This window comes from Drosophila elegans, unplaced genomic scaffold, assembly GCF_018152505.1.
Source record: "Drosophila elegans isolate 14027-0461.03 unplaced genomic scaffold, ASM1815250v1 contig_183, whole genome shotgun sequence".
Taxonomy (NCBI): Eukaryota; Metazoa; Arthropoda; class Insecta; order Diptera; family Drosophilidae; genus Drosophila; species Drosophila elegans.
In genome coordinates this window covers 1,537,739-1,554,129 of record NW_024545550.1, presented here as the reverse complement: position 1 = coordinate 1,554,129, position 16,391 = coordinate 1,537,739, and the positions used below count along the sequence as shown (strand labels likewise).

Here is a 16,391-nt window from a genome sequence, read left to right as displayed (position 1 = left end):
TCGCGTTTTTGATAAGGATGGGGGTCATAATTTTTTTCAAAAATATGAAAATCTGAAACAATTTTAACTGCAAATGCCATTTGATAGGCAATTTAATGACGAATTCAGCGATGTATGACATTCCATCATTTGAATAATACTTCTCAGCGTTTTGATAGAAAAACTGATTTTTTTAAATGTTTTTTTTAAGTTTTTGAAGACTTGTCAAAAAACAAAATCCCAAAAAGTCTTTTTGTTGTAACTTGACCAAAATTCTACGTATAGCCATAACAGTGACTGTTTTGTACAGCTGGGAGAAGGGGCGTCTATCAACCATCAATCTTCTGGGCAAGATGTCTATGGATTCCAAGAAAAACCCATCTGGCGGGAGGTACTCTTTAACTAAGCCAAATAAATGCCATCACACAGTGATCAAGGCAGCTGAACTATTGTGATTTATTTCATTTTAATGGACTAGCCAGTTAATAGTCGTCGCAACGAATGTTGTACTCCCTGGCCTCATTGCACCCGGCAGTTTTGCTCCAGACACTTTCCGGGCAATTGCGGTAGACGTACCGATGGGCACATAGGCCGTACATCAAGGACATGGAGGCACAACTCCCGGTGACCGGCATCCTGCGACGTTTCAGGGCCTTAATCATAACCTTCTCCTGGGCAGCACAGGTCCTGAAACCGTCCACATAGACCTGTTGAAACTCATCAGATTCCAGAATGGGTCTTATCATCTTTTCGATGTTTTCCATCACCAGACTTGTGCCGTTTATAGCATTTGCCGCTTGGAAAATGCAATCAAAGCTGCACTGTAATCACAGGTTATGTTTATTTATAAGCCTAACTTTCTATTTAGTTAGTTTACTTACTGGTGCAATATGAGCCCCATTGAGCAAATATTGACCGCACTTGGAATTATAACTTGAAAAATCAAGGTTGGGCAGCTTGCAACAATTTTTCAAGGCCTAGGAAGTATGCATAAACTTAGTTTATTAGCTAGTTAGATAAATAAATGTATACTCACAGTTACATCTGGCCTTTCAGAGCAGACTCTCTCTGCCGCCTGAAAAGCTGGTATAAAAAGTAGAGCCCAAGTCAGCAGGTGGAGCATGTCGGGTAACTTCTGCTGATCGTACAGTCCCCATATTTCATATATATACAACTCAAAACCGGATGTTTTAACGGCTTTCGGTTTGGCCCATCACCACCCATCGTGAAAATAAAATGCTCACTTAATGTTTTATTACACGATTCGATTGATAGAACCACGTGCTGACTTCGCACTCGGACAGTTCATGTTCTGCAATCGGGCCATTTCACACGATTCGGTTCCGGACCAACTGGATGTTGGGCAATGGTTAAAGACGTATCGCTGGGCACAAACCCCATAGAAAACTGCGAACGGAGAGCACTGTTTGCCTCTACTTTGCGGACGAGGTCTCCTTTCCTGCATCATCTCTTTGACAGAATCCGCACAACTCATTAGACCATCGAAATAGGCTCCCAGAAAGTCCTGATTATTTCCAAAAAGCTTCTCCAGCAAGATCCGGGCATTATCGGGATCAATAACTGAATCCACCAAGACGTTGGTCACATTAAAGATGCAATCATATAAGCACTGCTTAAAATATATGGGTTAATATATATATTTAACGGCTGGTTAAGTCAAGACTTACGGGTGAAGCTCTGGGGGCACCAACTGGCATATATTTACCACATTTCTTTTGGAAATGATCAAACCTAAATGTAGGATAAGCGCAACAGTCCCTTACAGTCTGGAAAAAAAAACATAAGTTATTATCTATTTATTTCAAAAATATTCCTGTTTCTATGAAATTCACATTGAAATCCTGACGACGATTACAATCCACATCCGTTGTATTACTGGCCACCATTGCCACCAAACAGCAGATCCACAGAGCTATATTCCAGGCCATTATTTCAGTCAGTCTGAGCTTGGTCTGCCCCTAACCGCTTAATTTATAACTCCAGTTTCGGGGGCGATCGGGCGATCCACTAATTAATCGAGCACAGCAAAAACATTTTTGGCGGCGGTCTTGTGACCCCAAATGAACAGTCATCGTGATCAGGTGGTGGACTTCAAGTGGGTCAAAGTCCAACGATATGTCCGATTGGGGGCTCGACCAGAGCCAGACGATTGCAATTATACTGTCTGAATTGGATAAGCTTAAATGCAATCGCTTGAATGATTAGAGACTGAAAGACCAGATAAATTTTGAGGTAATCCCTGGATATAAGTGTAACTCCTCCTTCATATTTTATCTTTGAAAAATATCAGTCATCAGACAAGAACTTTGAGATAATCAGGGTTAAAAAGCTGGCCAAAAGCATTCCCTTTGATAGTGAGTGACCACACCCATTACCTCCCAAGTCATCATGTTTTTCCTGGATTTCTTCTTTACTTTCGTCCAGTTTCTTGGTGCAACTGGATAGCAATCTCTTCAGATCATTGCACTCCTGCTCCGGCCGCCAATATTCGCTGGGACAGTCGGCGGTCAGATAAATCGTAGTGCACTGGGCATGGAGCATGGCATAGGGCAAACAGTTGGAGGTGCCCACGCCCATATGATCCGCTATCTGGTTGTTGTAGAGCAACAAGAAGTCGGCATGTCTCGAACCCAAGGACTCGCAGATCTCGTGAGCAGCCTTCAAAGCGGTTCCATATTTATGATAGCCATTCAAGGGACTGTACAAGCTAGTGATCATCATGTAGAGTTCCGGCTTCTTGATCTTGTGATCCTGATCAAGGAGATCCCAGTGCTTATACAGACACTCATAGCGGCACTATAGAAGTTTCCCTATGCAGTACATAAAATTATATATATAGGAATGTTACTTACCGGGCCAAAGTCATCCCAATAGGGTGTACAATTTGTGCCCACGAACAGGAACTTATCAAGAAAAGACTTTCCACAACAGTAGACCAACTTTTGGGTGTTGAGCAGCTCCGTACATTGGTGAATGCCCACAACATCACTGCTGGCACTACAAGCAATTAAATACAGACACAAGAAACCCACCAAATGCCGCACAACAAAAGACATTTTAAAGGTAAACAAAAATTTGGACCTACAAAAAAGATTTTATATTTTGTACAGCCAAATGAAGTAAAGTACTAAGCTATTCCCACCGGCATCAATGGGTTAATGTGTAGTTAGGGGATATCATCCATGTAATCTCTCTGCTGATCACACGCAAACATATTTTTCAACATTGACTTGATTCATTTGGCCCTCAACGCTTTAGCTATGCAGACAGGGCGTATACTTGTTGCCCTGATTTTACTGGGATTAATAGTTCCTTTTCAGGGTGCCAAGTGCAAGGCAGCTCCTAAATCTGTACAGGCTAGTAAAGTGAACTTAAAAATTTAATTTAATTTAAAATTCATAAGTTTTCCATAGAATGTACACGTTTGCTGTCCAGCACCAATGCCAAATTGGGGAGTTTATAATAAAGAATGTCATGATTCGGGACCTCAGTCAAGTGTAAGTAGTTTAGCTATATCGTAAGCTTAGCTAAAAATGTAAATTTCCTCCTAAAGTGCCGACTGGCTTGCGTCTTTAATGCCAGCTCAGCCCTGCAGGGAAATCGTTTGGTTCAGACGAAAATTCGTCCCATGCTGGAACGGGCATTTGCCAGTGGACCCACCATCGATGTATATGATTCAAACTTTGCCAGATGCTCGTCGGTGGTGAGGAGCAGATTCCAGGAACTATCCCCATTGAGTCGCCAAAGTGACGCCTGCGACAGACACGCCCTCTTCTACAGCCTTTGCGCTTATGCCCGCCTCATATTCACCTGTCCGGATAAAATGTGGCAACGGAACAATAGGATGTGCCAAGAGGCCAAGTCCTATGCGAAAAATTGCCCCTGGCCAGCGCTAAAAATGTTCATGAAAAATACATAGCGTGTTCTGTAAATGAAAATACTCGTAAAATGAAATCTAGTTAGTATATTATTACATTTTGGCTTTATTTGTCGGGGGTTGCGTGATTAAGTCGAGAATATTATGCTGACATTGCGGCTGATAGCCCCCGCAGTTGTCATTTCGGCCATCCAACTCGGCGATGTAATAGCGTTTAGGTAATGCCTCGTATCTAGAGCTACTGGGACTGAACATTATATGAATTAAGCTGCCCAGCACTCCATTGAGTTCTGCCAATTGGTAGCTATTTGCCTCGCAAATCAATCTTAATAAACAGCGATCTCCCAAGCCTAAGCCATGCCTAAAAAAAAATAATCCAAATTGTTGGTTAAAATAATAATAGCAGTACAACCACTTACATTTCGAAACGATGATTGATAATGTCATAGAACTTGGAACGTGAGAGCAGGGACCTCTTTTCACGACTTCTGCCCACGGATTCGCCCATGACATCTAGGGGAAATCCCTGGAAGAAATCCTTGTAGTCCTCGTCTTCTTCCTCTGGCGGTGGATTTGGTTTTGGCTTTGGCTTATGTTTTTTTTTGTGCTTATTTTTGGGCCTGTTTTTTGGTGGCTTGTCGGCAGCTCCAGGCTTGGATTTGCTTTTCTTCTTTTTCTTATTATGATGGTGTTTATGCTTGTGACCAGAATGATGATGATCATCATCATCATAGAAGTCATCGTAGACAAAATCATCAAACTGTTGGTGGCCATGGTGATCACCTAACAGACTTTCATCGTCTGTGCCATTACCATAACGCTAAAAAAGGCCAAAAACTTAATTAAATATGATTTCCCCAAAAGCAACTTAAAATCTTACCAAGATTGGCGGCTTCTTTTTCCAGGTTTTGGGCAAACTATAGGAGACCTCAAAATTGTAGGTCAAAAACGCTTTTTCTCTCTGCAAATCCAAAGGCAGAGCTAAGGCCACAAAAAGCTAACAAGGCCATGAATAAAGGAGATACTTTTTAGACAAATCTTAAGCTCACCGAAGATGCTCCTCCCGTACTCCAAACAAACTTGCCCTGTGAATTATGGAAGAGGGCAAGAAACAACAGGGTTGGAAGGGTTCTGTAACCATCCATTTTACTCAACTGCCCTCATACAACTGAAATGCCAATCTGGAAGAAGGCAAGGTGAAAACCTTTTCTATCTAGCCAGAAGTGATGATCCAATTAAGAATTTCTAGTTTCGAGCAGCGAAAGTTGCTAATTGAAAAGCCAGCACGTCGAATCAGGCCAAACAGTGGGTTCTACTCAAGCAAAAGTTCGAATTAGGTACGTTTGTTCTATATTTTATTGCTTTCAATGTGTTTCAAAATCTCCTCAAATGGTTCTGATATAAGCTCAAGAATACTTTCTCCACAGCCGGGTTCATAGAACTGGCAATGATCATTCGAACCATCGTGTTCCGCTTGGTAATAACGCAGGGGCAGGTCCTCTGACTCGGAAGTGCTGGGACTTTGAAAAGAACAATATTAGATTTAACTTTATAAATTTAGCACTACAATACCTTAATAAGACATGCATTAAACTGCCCAAAACACCATTGAATTCATCCAATTGCGCAGCACTTGTTTCACAAATCAGCCGTAGCAAACAAGTTTCGCCTTGAAAACCACTCCTAAAATATGAAAAGTATATAAAGTATGGTACTAAATTTTAAATCTATAGTTAACTCACCTCTTTAATTTGTCTATAAATATGCGATATATATTTGAACGAGTGAGCAGGGATCGAACTTTTCGTTCATGGTGGTTTACTTCAGTGGATTCCTCGTGTTCCTCACCGCCCACTTCATTTTCCTCCACCGTGCAGTTATGGCACCCAGCGACCAATTTCCGGGAAGACTCCGCCTCCGTTTCAGTATCGGTGTCTGCCACCACTTCCTCCGACTCTATGGGACCATTTTGCTGGAATAAGAACGATGAGTAAACAACCAAACAATGCTCCCATTATGATTGAACTGTTAATTGTGCCATAAAGGCGTGTTAATTGTCAACAAATGTGGCGTTTTATAGCCGTAAATAAAACTTACAAATATTGTCCATTTCTCCCAGTTTGTGGGTAAATTGTAGTTGGCCTCAAAATTATAAGAGACAAACACATTTCGATGGGGCAACTCAAGCGGAACAGCAATTGCGGCAAATATCTAAGATCGAGATGGTTCAAGAGTATCTTTTTGGTGTAATAACTTTAAGAACTTACACCATGAGTGCTGGAAGCTGTATAGGCCACAAAGGAGTTGGTTATATCGAGATAAAAAGTGAAAAGGAAAACCAGGCAGACAAAATAACTGGGGAAATTCATTTTCTCAAGCGAGAGCAGCACGATAGACCTCCACGATGTTCAGAAAGCAACTGAATTGCAATTGAAGCTAAGTACTAACAGCAAGTGCGTGGCCCTTGCCAAGCGAGTGGCCGCTAATTGGATGGATAAACCCCTCAGAAAGATACTTTTAGGTTCCCCCCAGGTAGTCCACTTTATTTTCATCTTCGTCGGCTTACAATATCGCTTAGAGCCTGTTCCAATGGCACAGAAATCAGGTCCAAGATGTTTTCATCACAGGTTTTGGTATAGGCAGAGCAATCCTGATGCTCCCGTCCATCCCATTCGGCCTGGTAATACTCATGGGGCAGGTGCTCATCCTTGGAGCTACTGGGACTGAAAGAGCAGGTAGTGTTAGAAAAAGTGTTACTATGAATAAAGAAACTCACCTAAATATAATGTGAACTAGGCTGCCCAAAAAGCCATTTACTTCGCCCAGTTGCGAGGCATTTGTATCACATATTAGGCGCAGCAAACAGGCTTCAGCAGAAAAACCAGACCTACATTTGATTTTATAAATTATAACTTACTTAAGTTAAATAGTAACTTAGTAACTATAGAACCCACCTCCTTAATTTATCCCTTAACATGGCATAAAAAACAGAGCGACTCATTAGAGTTAAACCACGTTTTTCTCGCGATGCAGCATTGGTTGAAGAATTATTTGAGCCAGTGCTATTTGTTTCGATTTTCCAATCCGTACAGTTTTGGCAGTGCCTGCCATTGGAATCACGTCCTGTCGTCGGATATGTCAGATAGCCTTCCTCAAAGTCCTGACCCATCTGATAATTTTAAGTAAAAACGCCATCAAATAAAAGACTTAGGAAGCGAACGTGTGAATAGAACCCACCAAAATCGGAGGATATTTGTACACGTGCTCCGGTTGGTAGTAATTAAACTCGTAATTGTAAGACAAAAACACATTGCGATGTGGCAAGCCAATGGGCACTGATATGGCCATGAATATCTGCAAAGCAAAACAAAGTTTACAAGAAGGAGCCGACAAGCTAATGTGTTAAAATTACCCCATACTCGGAGTTGGTGGTAAAAAGCAGCGTAGAGTTAACCAAGTTCAAGCTCAATGCTATGGCACATATGCAAAGCCAAGGGCTTAATATCAAAGATCTGTACATGGTAATCCGAAGTTTCTAATATCCAAAGGTAATCGAATTCCGATGTTTGGTGTGGAGCGTTTCGAGATAAACTGGCGGTCGCTTCGAACAAAAGTCGACAAGAAAGGTGCGTATCCAAGAAGCTGTTAATTAAACCCAGAATTGAAAGTCTGCGTCAGCCCGAATTGGTTTAATGCAGTTCAAACTGTAAGCGCCTGATCGATTATTCAGTTTATTGTCTTCCATTCCGTTTGTCAAACGTTTCCCGAAGAACATCGTTCAACGGCCTTGAGATCAGGTCCAACAGGTCTCTTCGCATTGGCTTGCATAAGAAATGCCAGCCTACTGAAGCGCCTAGCGCCCATGTTTACAGCTTTTATAAAACCACCAGCTGTGTTAATTGACCGGCACGAGTACGCACCAAAACTAACCGCAGTTCCGCCAACACCGTGCCGAGAATTCTCCAGAGATAGACATGGAAACAGGGCTGGTCTACCAAGTTGCAAATAATGTTTTATTCCAATGCGCTCCGCATACGCTTATAGTTACTCCTAGTCTATAATAATGGTTCTTGAGGTGTGTGGCAGACGCTCGAGATCGCCTCCGTTGGGCGTTTGCTACCTGGTGTTGCGCAGTTTCCTCTCCTTCCAGGTGGCGAACTTTCCGTTGGCGGTGCGCAGCAGTTGGTTCATGTGCTGGGTCAGCGAGGAGCGCAGCGGCGAGAGCTCGTGCATGGCGCGGTTCTGAAATGTATGGGTTATTAGTGATTTATTCAACAAATATAATATATGAAAACCCACCTCAAAAGGCACTAATTTGGCCATTTTGAAGCGCTGCAAGGTCTCGTGCATACGCTGCAGCTTTGCCTCCAGCTCCTCGGAGGTGGGCGGAAAACAGCTCCAGAAGTGCTTCAGCAGCTCGGACAGCGACAGATACAAATGGCGCAGCTCGCGTTGGAAGTCACTGGGCACCAGTTCTGCAGGGTAAATAAAAGCAATTAGAAATTATTTATTTCCGAGTAGAATTTTTAAGTTTTTAAGTAATTTTTGAAAGGGATCAACTCAATTATGTTTGTTTACGTTTGCAGAGAGTATTATAGCCATCTAGCCGTGTCCATCTATTCGTCCGTTTCTTAGCAAACAAATTTAAAGTTTTAAAGCTGTCAGAAAAAATTATTCTAAAAAGACTTATTTCTATTGCATGTAGTAGATAGTATATAGTGGTATAGGCTGTATAAGGATCGGGCAACTATATCATATGGTTCCCATAGAAACAATTGAAAATTTAAAGAAACAAAATTAAAGTATCGTTAAATGTATGTAAACATTCTCCGCGATATAGTGATGGTTTACTATTATGAAATTACGGTTTTAAATTTATAACAATCGGAAAAAGCAATAAAGAAGTCTTATAGAATATTTAATGTTGTGTCATAAGCTTCGGCTAGCTAAAGGTAGCTTCCTTTCGTGTTCTTTAAAACTATCTTTATCTTTGCATAACTGCTAACTTACGTCCCGCTGACTGCTCTTGAAAACCGCGCATCATGGATCCGCCAGGACTCAGTTCGCCCAGGGCGTTCACCGCCGCCTTGGAGCAGATAAAAGTCCGCTGCACGTTGCGGTTCAGCCAGGACTCCGAGTTGCGCACCAGCTTGTACTGCACCTCCTCCAGACTCATGGGGTCGTTGTGGCTGTCGTACATGCTGTTCTGGACAGGACCGTTGAGGTAGCGCTCCACCTTGGACAGCTCGAACTGCTTTGACTTGGTGACCTTGTCGCCGTGGGCGGCATCGTCGTCCCCCTCCATGAGGGGTTCACCCAGATCCTCGTAGTGAATCTTCTCCATCAGTCGTTGCTTCTTGCTCTGCGGCTCATCCTTGTCCACCTGATCGGCGGAGCTCTTCGAGGCGCTGGCCGTTACCGTGGCCTTTCCATTCAGACCGTTCGTATAGGCGGATTGCGAAACCGGTCCGTTGGCATTGTTGGTGCCATTGGTCATGGTCGAGGGTGCTGACGTCACATTGGTGCAGGTCTTGAGCACCATGATGGAATGCTGGTTAAACCGCTTGATCATGTTCTGATGCACAATGTTGCCGCTGTTCACAACGTTGCGATCGCCGGCCACACTGCCGAAACCCTCCTCCAAAGGAACATCCTCAAACTTCTTGAGGTCCAGCAGGGGATCACCGGCACCCTGCTGCACGGCCGCCTTTAGGGCCTGATCATCGATCTTGCCGCACTCCGTAAATATATCCTTCGTGCCGGCGGTGAGGCGGTCACGATGGAAATAGTGCGACTGGAAAAACTTGGTCCAGAACTCGGACTCGGGCATCTTGGCAGGCACATTCTCGAAATGCTTGCGCTTGACGGCGGGGTAGGTCTTGAAAATGCAGTGAATCACGTCGGAGGTGAGGTTGTACTTGAGGCCATTGCAGCCATCCGTTTGCGGCTTAATGTCAGCCAAAAAGGCGCCAGAGACACCTGCATAACAAGTAAAATAAGTAAGAAACAGGAGAAACATAATGGACTTCATACGGACCGATTTCCTGGGACTTGCCCATCTTCTTCAATGCATGATCCTTGGCGTGTGTGGCCCAAAACTCGTCACTTGTGAGCACCTTGGTGATGACAAGGTCCTTGTAGAGCTGCAGAAGGTTTGGGTTCTCCACGAGGATGCGGTTCTTGTCCTCTAGGTCCTTGTCCACCTTGCGCTTGAAGTTGGGCAGCAGTTGCTGCAGCAGCTCCTTCACCTTGTCCCGGTCGGCGAGCATGGCGGGCTGTCCCTGGCGGTTGACAAAGTGGAAAGTGGAGGTGTTCCCGTCGTGCAGCACCACCTGCAGCTGCACCTTGGGCTTGCCCTCGGGCGAGATCTTCTGGGCTGCGGGGGGAAAGGGATTGCGATTACTGCCTGCCCTGAGACGTGTGTGTGACGGAGGTGCACCCACTCTTGATGTCCGCATACCGATGGGAGACCGTCACCGTGTCGCGATGCTCCGCCATCCAGGCCACCCGCTCGTTCATCACGTAGAGGGTGCCGTCGCCCTTCTTGTACCGCACCTCGCCCATCTGGAGCAGCACGTCCTCGCTGCTGGTGGTCATCGTGTCCTCCGCCCGGTGCTCAGCAGTCGTAGTACCAGTCGCAGATCCACGGTCGCAGTCTCACATCAGAGCCTCCGAAAGGACGAGCAAGAGGACGCCAGCAGAAACTTGCCACCTGAAAGAGCAGAAAATGCGATCTGAGAAGCATCTTCGCAAAGGAGCCGCCTGGATGCTGGGAACGCGAGCTCCTCCGGCGGCACTTTCCCCCATCCGTAGGTCGACAAAACGCACAACTCCACGTTATTTGCACAATATTACTGAAATCGAAACGCACCTCAGAGCAGATTTGTGAAATGCCAAATCAGCGTGGCCAGACTTTGCCATAAGGCGATAACGCGTCTGTAGAATACCAGGAAAAAATACTGGCGGGTAGAGCTACACAATTCCTCTGACTAGATGGCAACTTTGTTGGCGGGAGATTTAAATATGAATGACTTTTCAACTTTCTTTGCAGCTGATATGTATTTAAAAAATATATTGTTTAACTTACTATGGCAAACAGTTAATAAGCAAAGTTAACATAAATTTATTTCTTTTTATATAGTTAAAAAACTCAAATAATAAAAATTGCACGTTATTAAAATTATTTATAATAATTAAATATCGTTTCTTACATGTCGTATAGTTGTGCAAAAGTAGATAAAGTAATCAAATGTAAATAAAAGACATTACTTTTGTAAGATTCAATTGATTTCAGCCCTTCTTTATTTACCTATAAGTATAAAACTAACTAACTTATGTCCGACATCAGTGCTTGGTGCGCTCCACAGTGCGCCCCCGGTCGAGTAGTTCGCGGAAGGTCTTGATCTCGTGCCGGGGAATGCTCTCGCGGTACTTGGGCTGCATCAGGCCGTAGATGAAGTCCAGCTCCGTCTCCTCGTCGTGTCGTCCCTCCGGCAACTTGGCCAGCAGGGCTCGCTGCTTGCAGACGAAGGAGTCGATCACCTCGTCGTGGGCCTGTTTCGTCTCGAAGATCTCCATGTAGAGCTGGTAGGAGGGTTTGGTGGGCGAGAAGTGGTCCCGCAGCAGTTGCAGGGCCTCCGGCCAGGTCTTGGCATCCCGGCGCACACCCTTCCACCAGTACACGGCTATATTGCTGAACAGCAGGGGCAGCCCCTTCAACGCATCCTTGTCGCTGATGCCCTCCACCTCCTTGTACGCCTCCACCGCGTTGATGAACTCGTCCACGGCATCGTGATCCCGCTGGCCACTGAAGCGGACCGTACAGTTGCTGAAGCTCCCCTTGGATGGCGGCTCCTCGTCTTTGATCGGCGCCAGGGATCGAATGGTTTCGATGAGTATGCGAAACTGTTCGTCGGACATCTGCGTCATTTTGTCGCCTTATTTACGGGTTTGTTTTGGTTCCACGAAAAGTAAACAAACACCGGAAATTTACCCGCTTCGAAATGATTTTGTAGCAAACGATTTGATTGTAGAAGAGCAACTGGCGTAAATTTTTGCCTGCTCAACGATTTCGCTTGTTGTGAAATCATACGCAATTCCTCTCCCCCCTCTTTGACCAAAAGCTTTTTCGAATTTCGAAAAGTAGCCATCGCTCTCTGAAAATGATAAAATTGAATGGGTAAGCACTCTCTTGTTCTCTGGGGTGTTTCCCCCTCCTATCTACAATTCGATTTACACGAATTTGTTCTCCAGATAAAGTACCCCAGATAACAGGTGGCATTCAAACATGTCATTTTTATAATTGACAATACTAAAAGAAAATGGATTTTGTATGTTGATATGGAATAGCAACCCCGACTATCTTATACTTTTGGCAAACATTTTTCCATAAACCGGATTTCTGAGATCGTCTTTATCGATTTCTATTGTCAAATTTAGATATACATATGTATGAAGTAAAAACTAAGATGAACTAATGACGTCACATATATAATAGTTGCAAGGAAAACAATTTACTGATTCGGAGTAGATAAGCTGAAATAAACCATTTAAACCAATTCAATTGAAACAAGCATACATATACATACATATGTAACATATGTAACTTTAGCCCATTTCAATAGTTCGCATGTTTGGTCCCCGAGCTATTACAAATTTTATAGAATTTCGTGTGGCAATGTAATATTCTAGATGCAAATAAACACACACAGTTTTTGCAATCAAATGAATTAATAACTGAAACGGAAATCGATAGAAAAGAAAAAATGTTCATAATTTAAAGCTATTAAATTGTTAAAATATTTTCTGTTTTGTTTTTTTTGCAGTGTTTATATTATCATTGGTATTTTTCCCCATTACAAATTTTAATATTTTAAAAAATATTTTTATAAGAAGGGTATGATTCAAGAAATGAATAAATACAACTACGGTTTTAATAACAAAGTCTAATATATTTAAATCGAACATAGTTTTTTGAACATATGTACATATTACTCAGTTCGATATTTCGCATGGGAATGTAATATTGTAGAAAACTGAATACACCCCTTAAAATGCAAGAAAATGTCTCTAGTAACCTAAACTTATAAATAATCAATTTAAACATATTTACTATCAGGTTTGTTTATCAATTTTTGGGGCTGTTACCGGCTTTCAGTGTTATTATTATATGGTGACGATGATTCACTGGCACTGGCAGCAACCAAAAAAAAACAACCGGCAACGCCCGCTCTTTGGCTCCTCCACTCCCACTTTGGCTCCTCCGCTCCCACTTTGGCTCTCCCCAAAGCCGCAAGCTTTTCCGAAGTTCGATTTCACAACGGCCGGGTATAAAAGGGGGCACCACTTGGGAGAGCTCCTCAGTTCGCAACATCGGCCGCATTCGCTACACTGGCTTTGTCTGCCGACCAGAAACTCACAGAGCAAAATACCTAAAACGTGTTGTCGCCCACTTGGTTCCACTCCAACCTCAAATAGCCGAAAATGGCGCAGACCTTTAACATGACCAGCGAGCAGCTGCATGAGCTGATCGAAGCGGTGCGGGTGTCCGCCGCAAGTGCCGCCGGAAACGCGGCCGCGGCCGGAGCAGCAGGCGCCCAGGGAGCCAAGGGCAAGGGCAGCTTCTCCGCCTGCACACACAGCTTCGGCGGAACCCGCGATTACGACGTGGTCGAGGAGTTCATCACCAATATCGTGACGTACAAGGAGCTGGAGGACATTAGCGACGAGAACGCCCTCAAGGGCATCTCGCTGCTGTTCTACGGCCTGGCCTCCACCTGGTGGCAGGGCGTCCGCAAGGAGGCCGCCACGTGGAACGACGCCATCGGCCTCATCCGCGAACACTTCTCGCCCACTAAGCCCGCCTACCAGGTCTACATGGAGTTCTTCCAGAAGAAGCAGGAGGACCACGACCCCATCGACACCTTCGTGGTGCACAAGCGAGCGCTGCTCGCCCAGCTGCCGGCCAATCGGCACGACGAGCAGACCGAACTGGACCTGCTCTACGGCCTGCTAAACATCAAGTACCGCAAGCACATCGCCCGCCAGAGCGTCCAGTCCTTCAAGGAGCTGCTCGAGCAGGGCCGCATCATCGAGCACAACAACCAGGAGGACGAGGAGCTGACCGCCGCCACAAAGAATGTGCGTGGCTCCCGTCGCACCAACCGCTGCACCTACTGCCACTTCCGGGGCCACACCTTCGACAACTGCCGCAAGCGGCAGAAGGATCGGCAGGAGGAGAACCACGACGAGTAGGCGATCAAGACACCACCCACAAATCACAGAGGGGCACCAACGGCCACCAAATGACATCACCGGTGGCCCCGCCTCCCACTCCCCCACCCCCCAAACATTCCAGAACTTTTCGTAGCCACACTGGCCGACCAACGTCAGCGAGAGCCCACCAACCGGAGAGAGAGGGAGCAGCAACATGTACGACAGCAACACCAGCAGCAGCAGCAACATCAGCAGCAGCAACAGCAACATGTACAGCAGCAACATACCAATCTCTTCACACTCACTGGCAAATGGCGTGCCGGTAAGCCTCGATCAGCATCTGAACCACAAAAAATCACGCTGTTTCCATTACTTCCACCCGAAAACGGCTCTACTTTCTTATTACTTCACGCTGCCCTGCGGCTCTTTTGGCAAAGAACGCCAACCATCCAACCAGCAATTCAACCAATTGCAACATTGATTTTGAACTCACAACTTGTACAAGCTATGCTGCGAGAATTATTAGGCGGCGGCGACTGAGGATCAGGCATTTCGTCCACAAAATCGCTTATTTGCAATGAATGAATGTGAAATTCGAGCCAAGGTTTCGAATTTTATGTTTTGACATTGCGACTGCGAATGGATGTTGCTTGATCTTCAGTCGCCGCCCACTGCCCAATGATTCTCACAACCGCCGGCTCCACTTTGTGCCGCTCAGTGAAAGATAAGTAGCGATGTGTTGGCCACGAGGAGGGGTGATCGTTATGTTGAAAAATGTGGTGATCACCGCTTTAGTGACCATTTTCCCTTAATCTTTCGACTGATCCAGGTCCTTTGTGAAGCTGGCAAAAAACCCCCCGTCCGGTGATCGCCCGCTTAGATCCTTTTGCATGTGACATCGACAGCCCCGAGGGGCGGCGCCGCCCACTTCCGGCTGCAGCTTCGGCTACTTTCGGTGGTGGGTGTCGTATAACCCCCCGCGATGTCTCTGGTGCGAGTGGAGCTACAGCGGGCGCGAACCGGGCAAAAACTAAATTTCTACGGAAATTTAAAAAACCAACCAACTTTTTTTGACTTTTGTCAAAATACTTCGTTAACACATAGCACTACGATGGCTCCCGAATCGCCATCCGTGCGGTTGGCACGTCAAATTGTCCCATTCGGGATCACGGGTGTAGGGCTGTTTATCATTTCACCCCTGCGATTCCGCGACAAGCTTGAGGCACGCCAGTACCCATCACAAAAACCACAACGAACCCGGGCTGGGACTCGTCGCTGCCGCGCCCCTCCAGCCGGCAAAGACTCTCCCCGCCCCCCCATGCAAAACCAGCTTCTTGTGCAGATGACATAGGCGCGCACAGCCATCCGACCCGGGATTTGCCCGGACCATGGTGGCCAGACTCGCAGCGTGCGCCATCAAACGGAGACGTGGCCACAAGCACATCAAGAGTCCTGCCCGCAATCCTCACAACGTAACCAAGAGTGGGGGCCTATTAATGACCGCAAGAGGCTGCTGTGAAACGCATAAAGTAACCAATCAACTTGTAAGACTGAAACCAGAAAACAAATACAAACTACAAAACAACAAAACCTAAAAAACTATGCAATTGTTTTTATTTTATTGGTGGTGATTATTTTTCAAGATTTCAGCACATCCGGAAGAAAAAACATTGAAATAAAATAATAAAAATGATCACATAAATATTTAAAACCGTCAAATTTTAAATAAAAAAAACTAAAAACTTAATTTGCATACCTAAAAACAATATAACAAAGGTTTTATTTGTTTTATAATATTTTTTCCTTGGTCTAACCAGTTCGGTCTGCACTTAGCCGCCAAAAACCAATCCATGAAAATATAACAAGTTCAATAAAATAAAAAAAAATCAAGGGAAATTTGGTCAACCAAGCCATTAGGCCAATATACCCAGTACTCTTGTTAAAACAACTTAAAAAATAACAGAAAAACAAAAGAAAACGTAAACACGTTATCGATAGACTTCGTGGCGGCGGAAATGACAGTGCTGCCAGCTAGTTGTTTTAATACCAGATCTAGTATTATTTTTTTTAGGAATTTAAATTACCGTAATAAATTCAAGAACTTGTAAGTATTTGATTTTAGAAATTGAAATTGTGTTGCCCTGTTTTTTCGATTAGTTGTTTTTCCTTAAGATGCTGGGGAAAATTGAAGTGCAACATATAATGGTAGACCAATAAATAAATATTTAAAACTTATATACTTTATAAAGTAACAGGTCTTCAAATTTAAAGTGAGCCAGGTATTTTGATGTGATTTGGC

General features: G+C 44.6%; 10 protein-coding genes across 10 annotated transcripts; 2 read left to right on the top strand and 8 right to left on the bottom strand.

The window, feature by feature from the left end:
- Positions 1 to 416: 416 nt before the first annotated feature.
- LOC108149705 lies at positions 417 to 1,216 on the bottom strand. Its single transcript, XM_017277471.2, has 3 exons — positions 1,016 to 1,216; positions 861 to 956; positions 417 to 800 (listed from the first exon to the last, which is right to left on the bottom strand). The coding sequence occupies exons 1-3, from the start codon at positions 1,100 to 1,102 to the stop codon at positions 462 to 464; spliced, it is 522 nt and encodes a 173-aa protein (XP_017132960.1). The 5' UTR covers positions 1,103 to 1,216; the 3' UTR covers positions 417 to 461.
- Positions 1,217 to 1,218: 2 nt separating this feature from the next.
- LOC108149703 lies at positions 1,219 to 1,943 on the bottom strand. The gene is made up of 3 exons (XM_017277468.2): positions 1,833 to 1,943; positions 1,668 to 1,766; positions 1,219 to 1,609 (listed from the first exon to the last, which is right to left on the bottom strand). Exons 1-3 carry the CDS (start codon positions 1,926 to 1,928, stop codon positions 1,235 to 1,237), a joined length of 570 nt encoding a protein of 189 aa, XP_017132957.1. The 5' UTR covers positions 1,929 to 1,943; the 3' UTR covers positions 1,219 to 1,234.
- Positions 1,944 to 2,286: 343 nt separating this feature from the next.
- LOC108149704 lies at positions 2,287 to 3,099 on the bottom strand. Its single transcript, XM_017277469.2, has 2 exons — positions 2,853 to 3,099; positions 2,287 to 2,796 (listed from the first exon to the last, which is right to left on the bottom strand). The coding sequence occupies exons 1-2, from the start codon at positions 3,054 to 3,056 to the stop codon at positions 2,287 to 2,289; spliced, it is 714 nt and encodes a 237-aa protein (XP_017132958.1). The 5' UTR covers positions 3,057 to 3,099.
- A 111-nt stretch (positions 3,100 to 3,210) lies between these two features.
- LOC108149716 lies at positions 3,211 to 3,919 on the top strand. The gene is made up of 3 exons (XM_017277482.1): positions 3,211 to 3,356; positions 3,414 to 3,497; positions 3,554 to 3,919. The coding sequence occupies exons 1-3, from the start codon at positions 3,261 to 3,263 to the stop codon at positions 3,917 to 3,919; spliced, it is 546 nt and encodes a 181-aa protein (XP_017132971.1). The 5' UTR covers positions 3,211 to 3,260.
- Positions 3,920 to 3,970: 51 nt separating this feature from the next.
- On the bottom strand, positions 3,971 to 5,027 carry LOC108149680. Its single transcript, XM_017277427.2, has 4 exons — positions 4,927 to 5,027; positions 4,758 to 4,874; positions 4,297 to 4,697; positions 3,971 to 4,238 (listed from the first exon to the last, which is right to left on the bottom strand). Exons 1-4 carry the CDS (start codon positions 5,020 to 5,022, stop codon positions 3,971 to 3,973), a joined length of 882 nt encoding a protein of 293 aa, XP_017132916.2. The 5' UTR covers positions 5,023 to 5,027.
- A 198-nt stretch (positions 5,028 to 5,225) lies between these two features.
- Positions 5,226 to 6,246, bottom strand: LOC108149813. The gene is made up of 5 exons (XM_017277682.2): positions 6,145 to 6,246; positions 5,975 to 6,088; positions 5,620 to 5,849; positions 5,450 to 5,560; positions 5,226 to 5,397 (listed from the first exon to the last, which is right to left on the bottom strand). Exons 1-5 carry the CDS (start codon positions 6,244 to 6,246, stop codon positions 5,226 to 5,228), a joined length of 729 nt encoding a protein of 242 aa, XP_017133171.1.
- An 89-nt stretch (positions 6,247 to 6,335) lies between these two features.
- Positions 6,336 to 7,764, bottom strand: LOC108149814. Its single transcript, XM_017277683.2, has 5 exons — positions 7,290 to 7,764; positions 7,115 to 7,231; positions 6,832 to 7,046; positions 6,654 to 6,764; positions 6,336 to 6,600 (listed from the first exon to the last, which is right to left on the bottom strand). The coding sequence occupies exons 1-5, from the start codon at positions 7,395 to 7,397 to the stop codon at positions 6,426 to 6,428; spliced, it is 726 nt and encodes a 241-aa protein (XP_017133172.1). The 5' UTR covers positions 7,398 to 7,764; the 3' UTR covers positions 6,336 to 6,425.
- A 105-nt stretch (positions 7,765 to 7,869) lies between these two features.
- Positions 7,870 to 10,794, bottom strand: LOC108149812 (general transcription factor IIH subunit 1). The gene is made up of 6 exons (XM_017277681.2): positions 10,749 to 10,794; positions 10,321 to 10,589; positions 9,915 to 10,253; positions 8,888 to 9,856; positions 8,177 to 8,352; positions 7,870 to 8,119 (listed from the first exon to the last, which is right to left on the bottom strand). Exons 2-6 carry the CDS (start codon positions 10,472 to 10,474, stop codon positions 7,994 to 7,996), a joined length of 1,764 nt encoding a protein of 587 aa, XP_017133170.1. The 5' UTR covers positions 10,475 to 10,589; positions 10,749 to 10,794; the 3' UTR covers positions 7,870 to 7,993.
- A 352-nt stretch (positions 10,795 to 11,146) lies between these two features.
- Positions 11,147 to 11,926, bottom strand: LOC108149702 (activity-regulated cytoskeleton associated protein 2). The gene has a single exon (XM_017277467.2). The coding sequence runs from the start codon at positions 11,804 to 11,806 to the stop codon at positions 11,222 to 11,224; it is 585 nt and encodes a 194-aa protein (XP_017132956.1). The 5' UTR covers positions 11,807 to 11,926; the 3' UTR covers positions 11,147 to 11,221.
- A 1,303-nt stretch (positions 11,927 to 13,229) lies between these two features.
- LOC108149804 (activity-regulated cytoskeleton associated protein 1) lies at positions 13,230 to 15,581 on the top strand. The gene has a single exon (XM_017277670.2). It carries the CDS (start codon positions 13,361 to 13,363, stop codon positions 14,129 to 14,131), a length of 771 nt encoding a protein of 256 aa, XP_017133159.1. The 5' UTR covers positions 13,230 to 13,360; the 3' UTR covers positions 14,132 to 15,581.
- Positions 15,582 to 16,391: the final 810 nt, after the last annotated feature.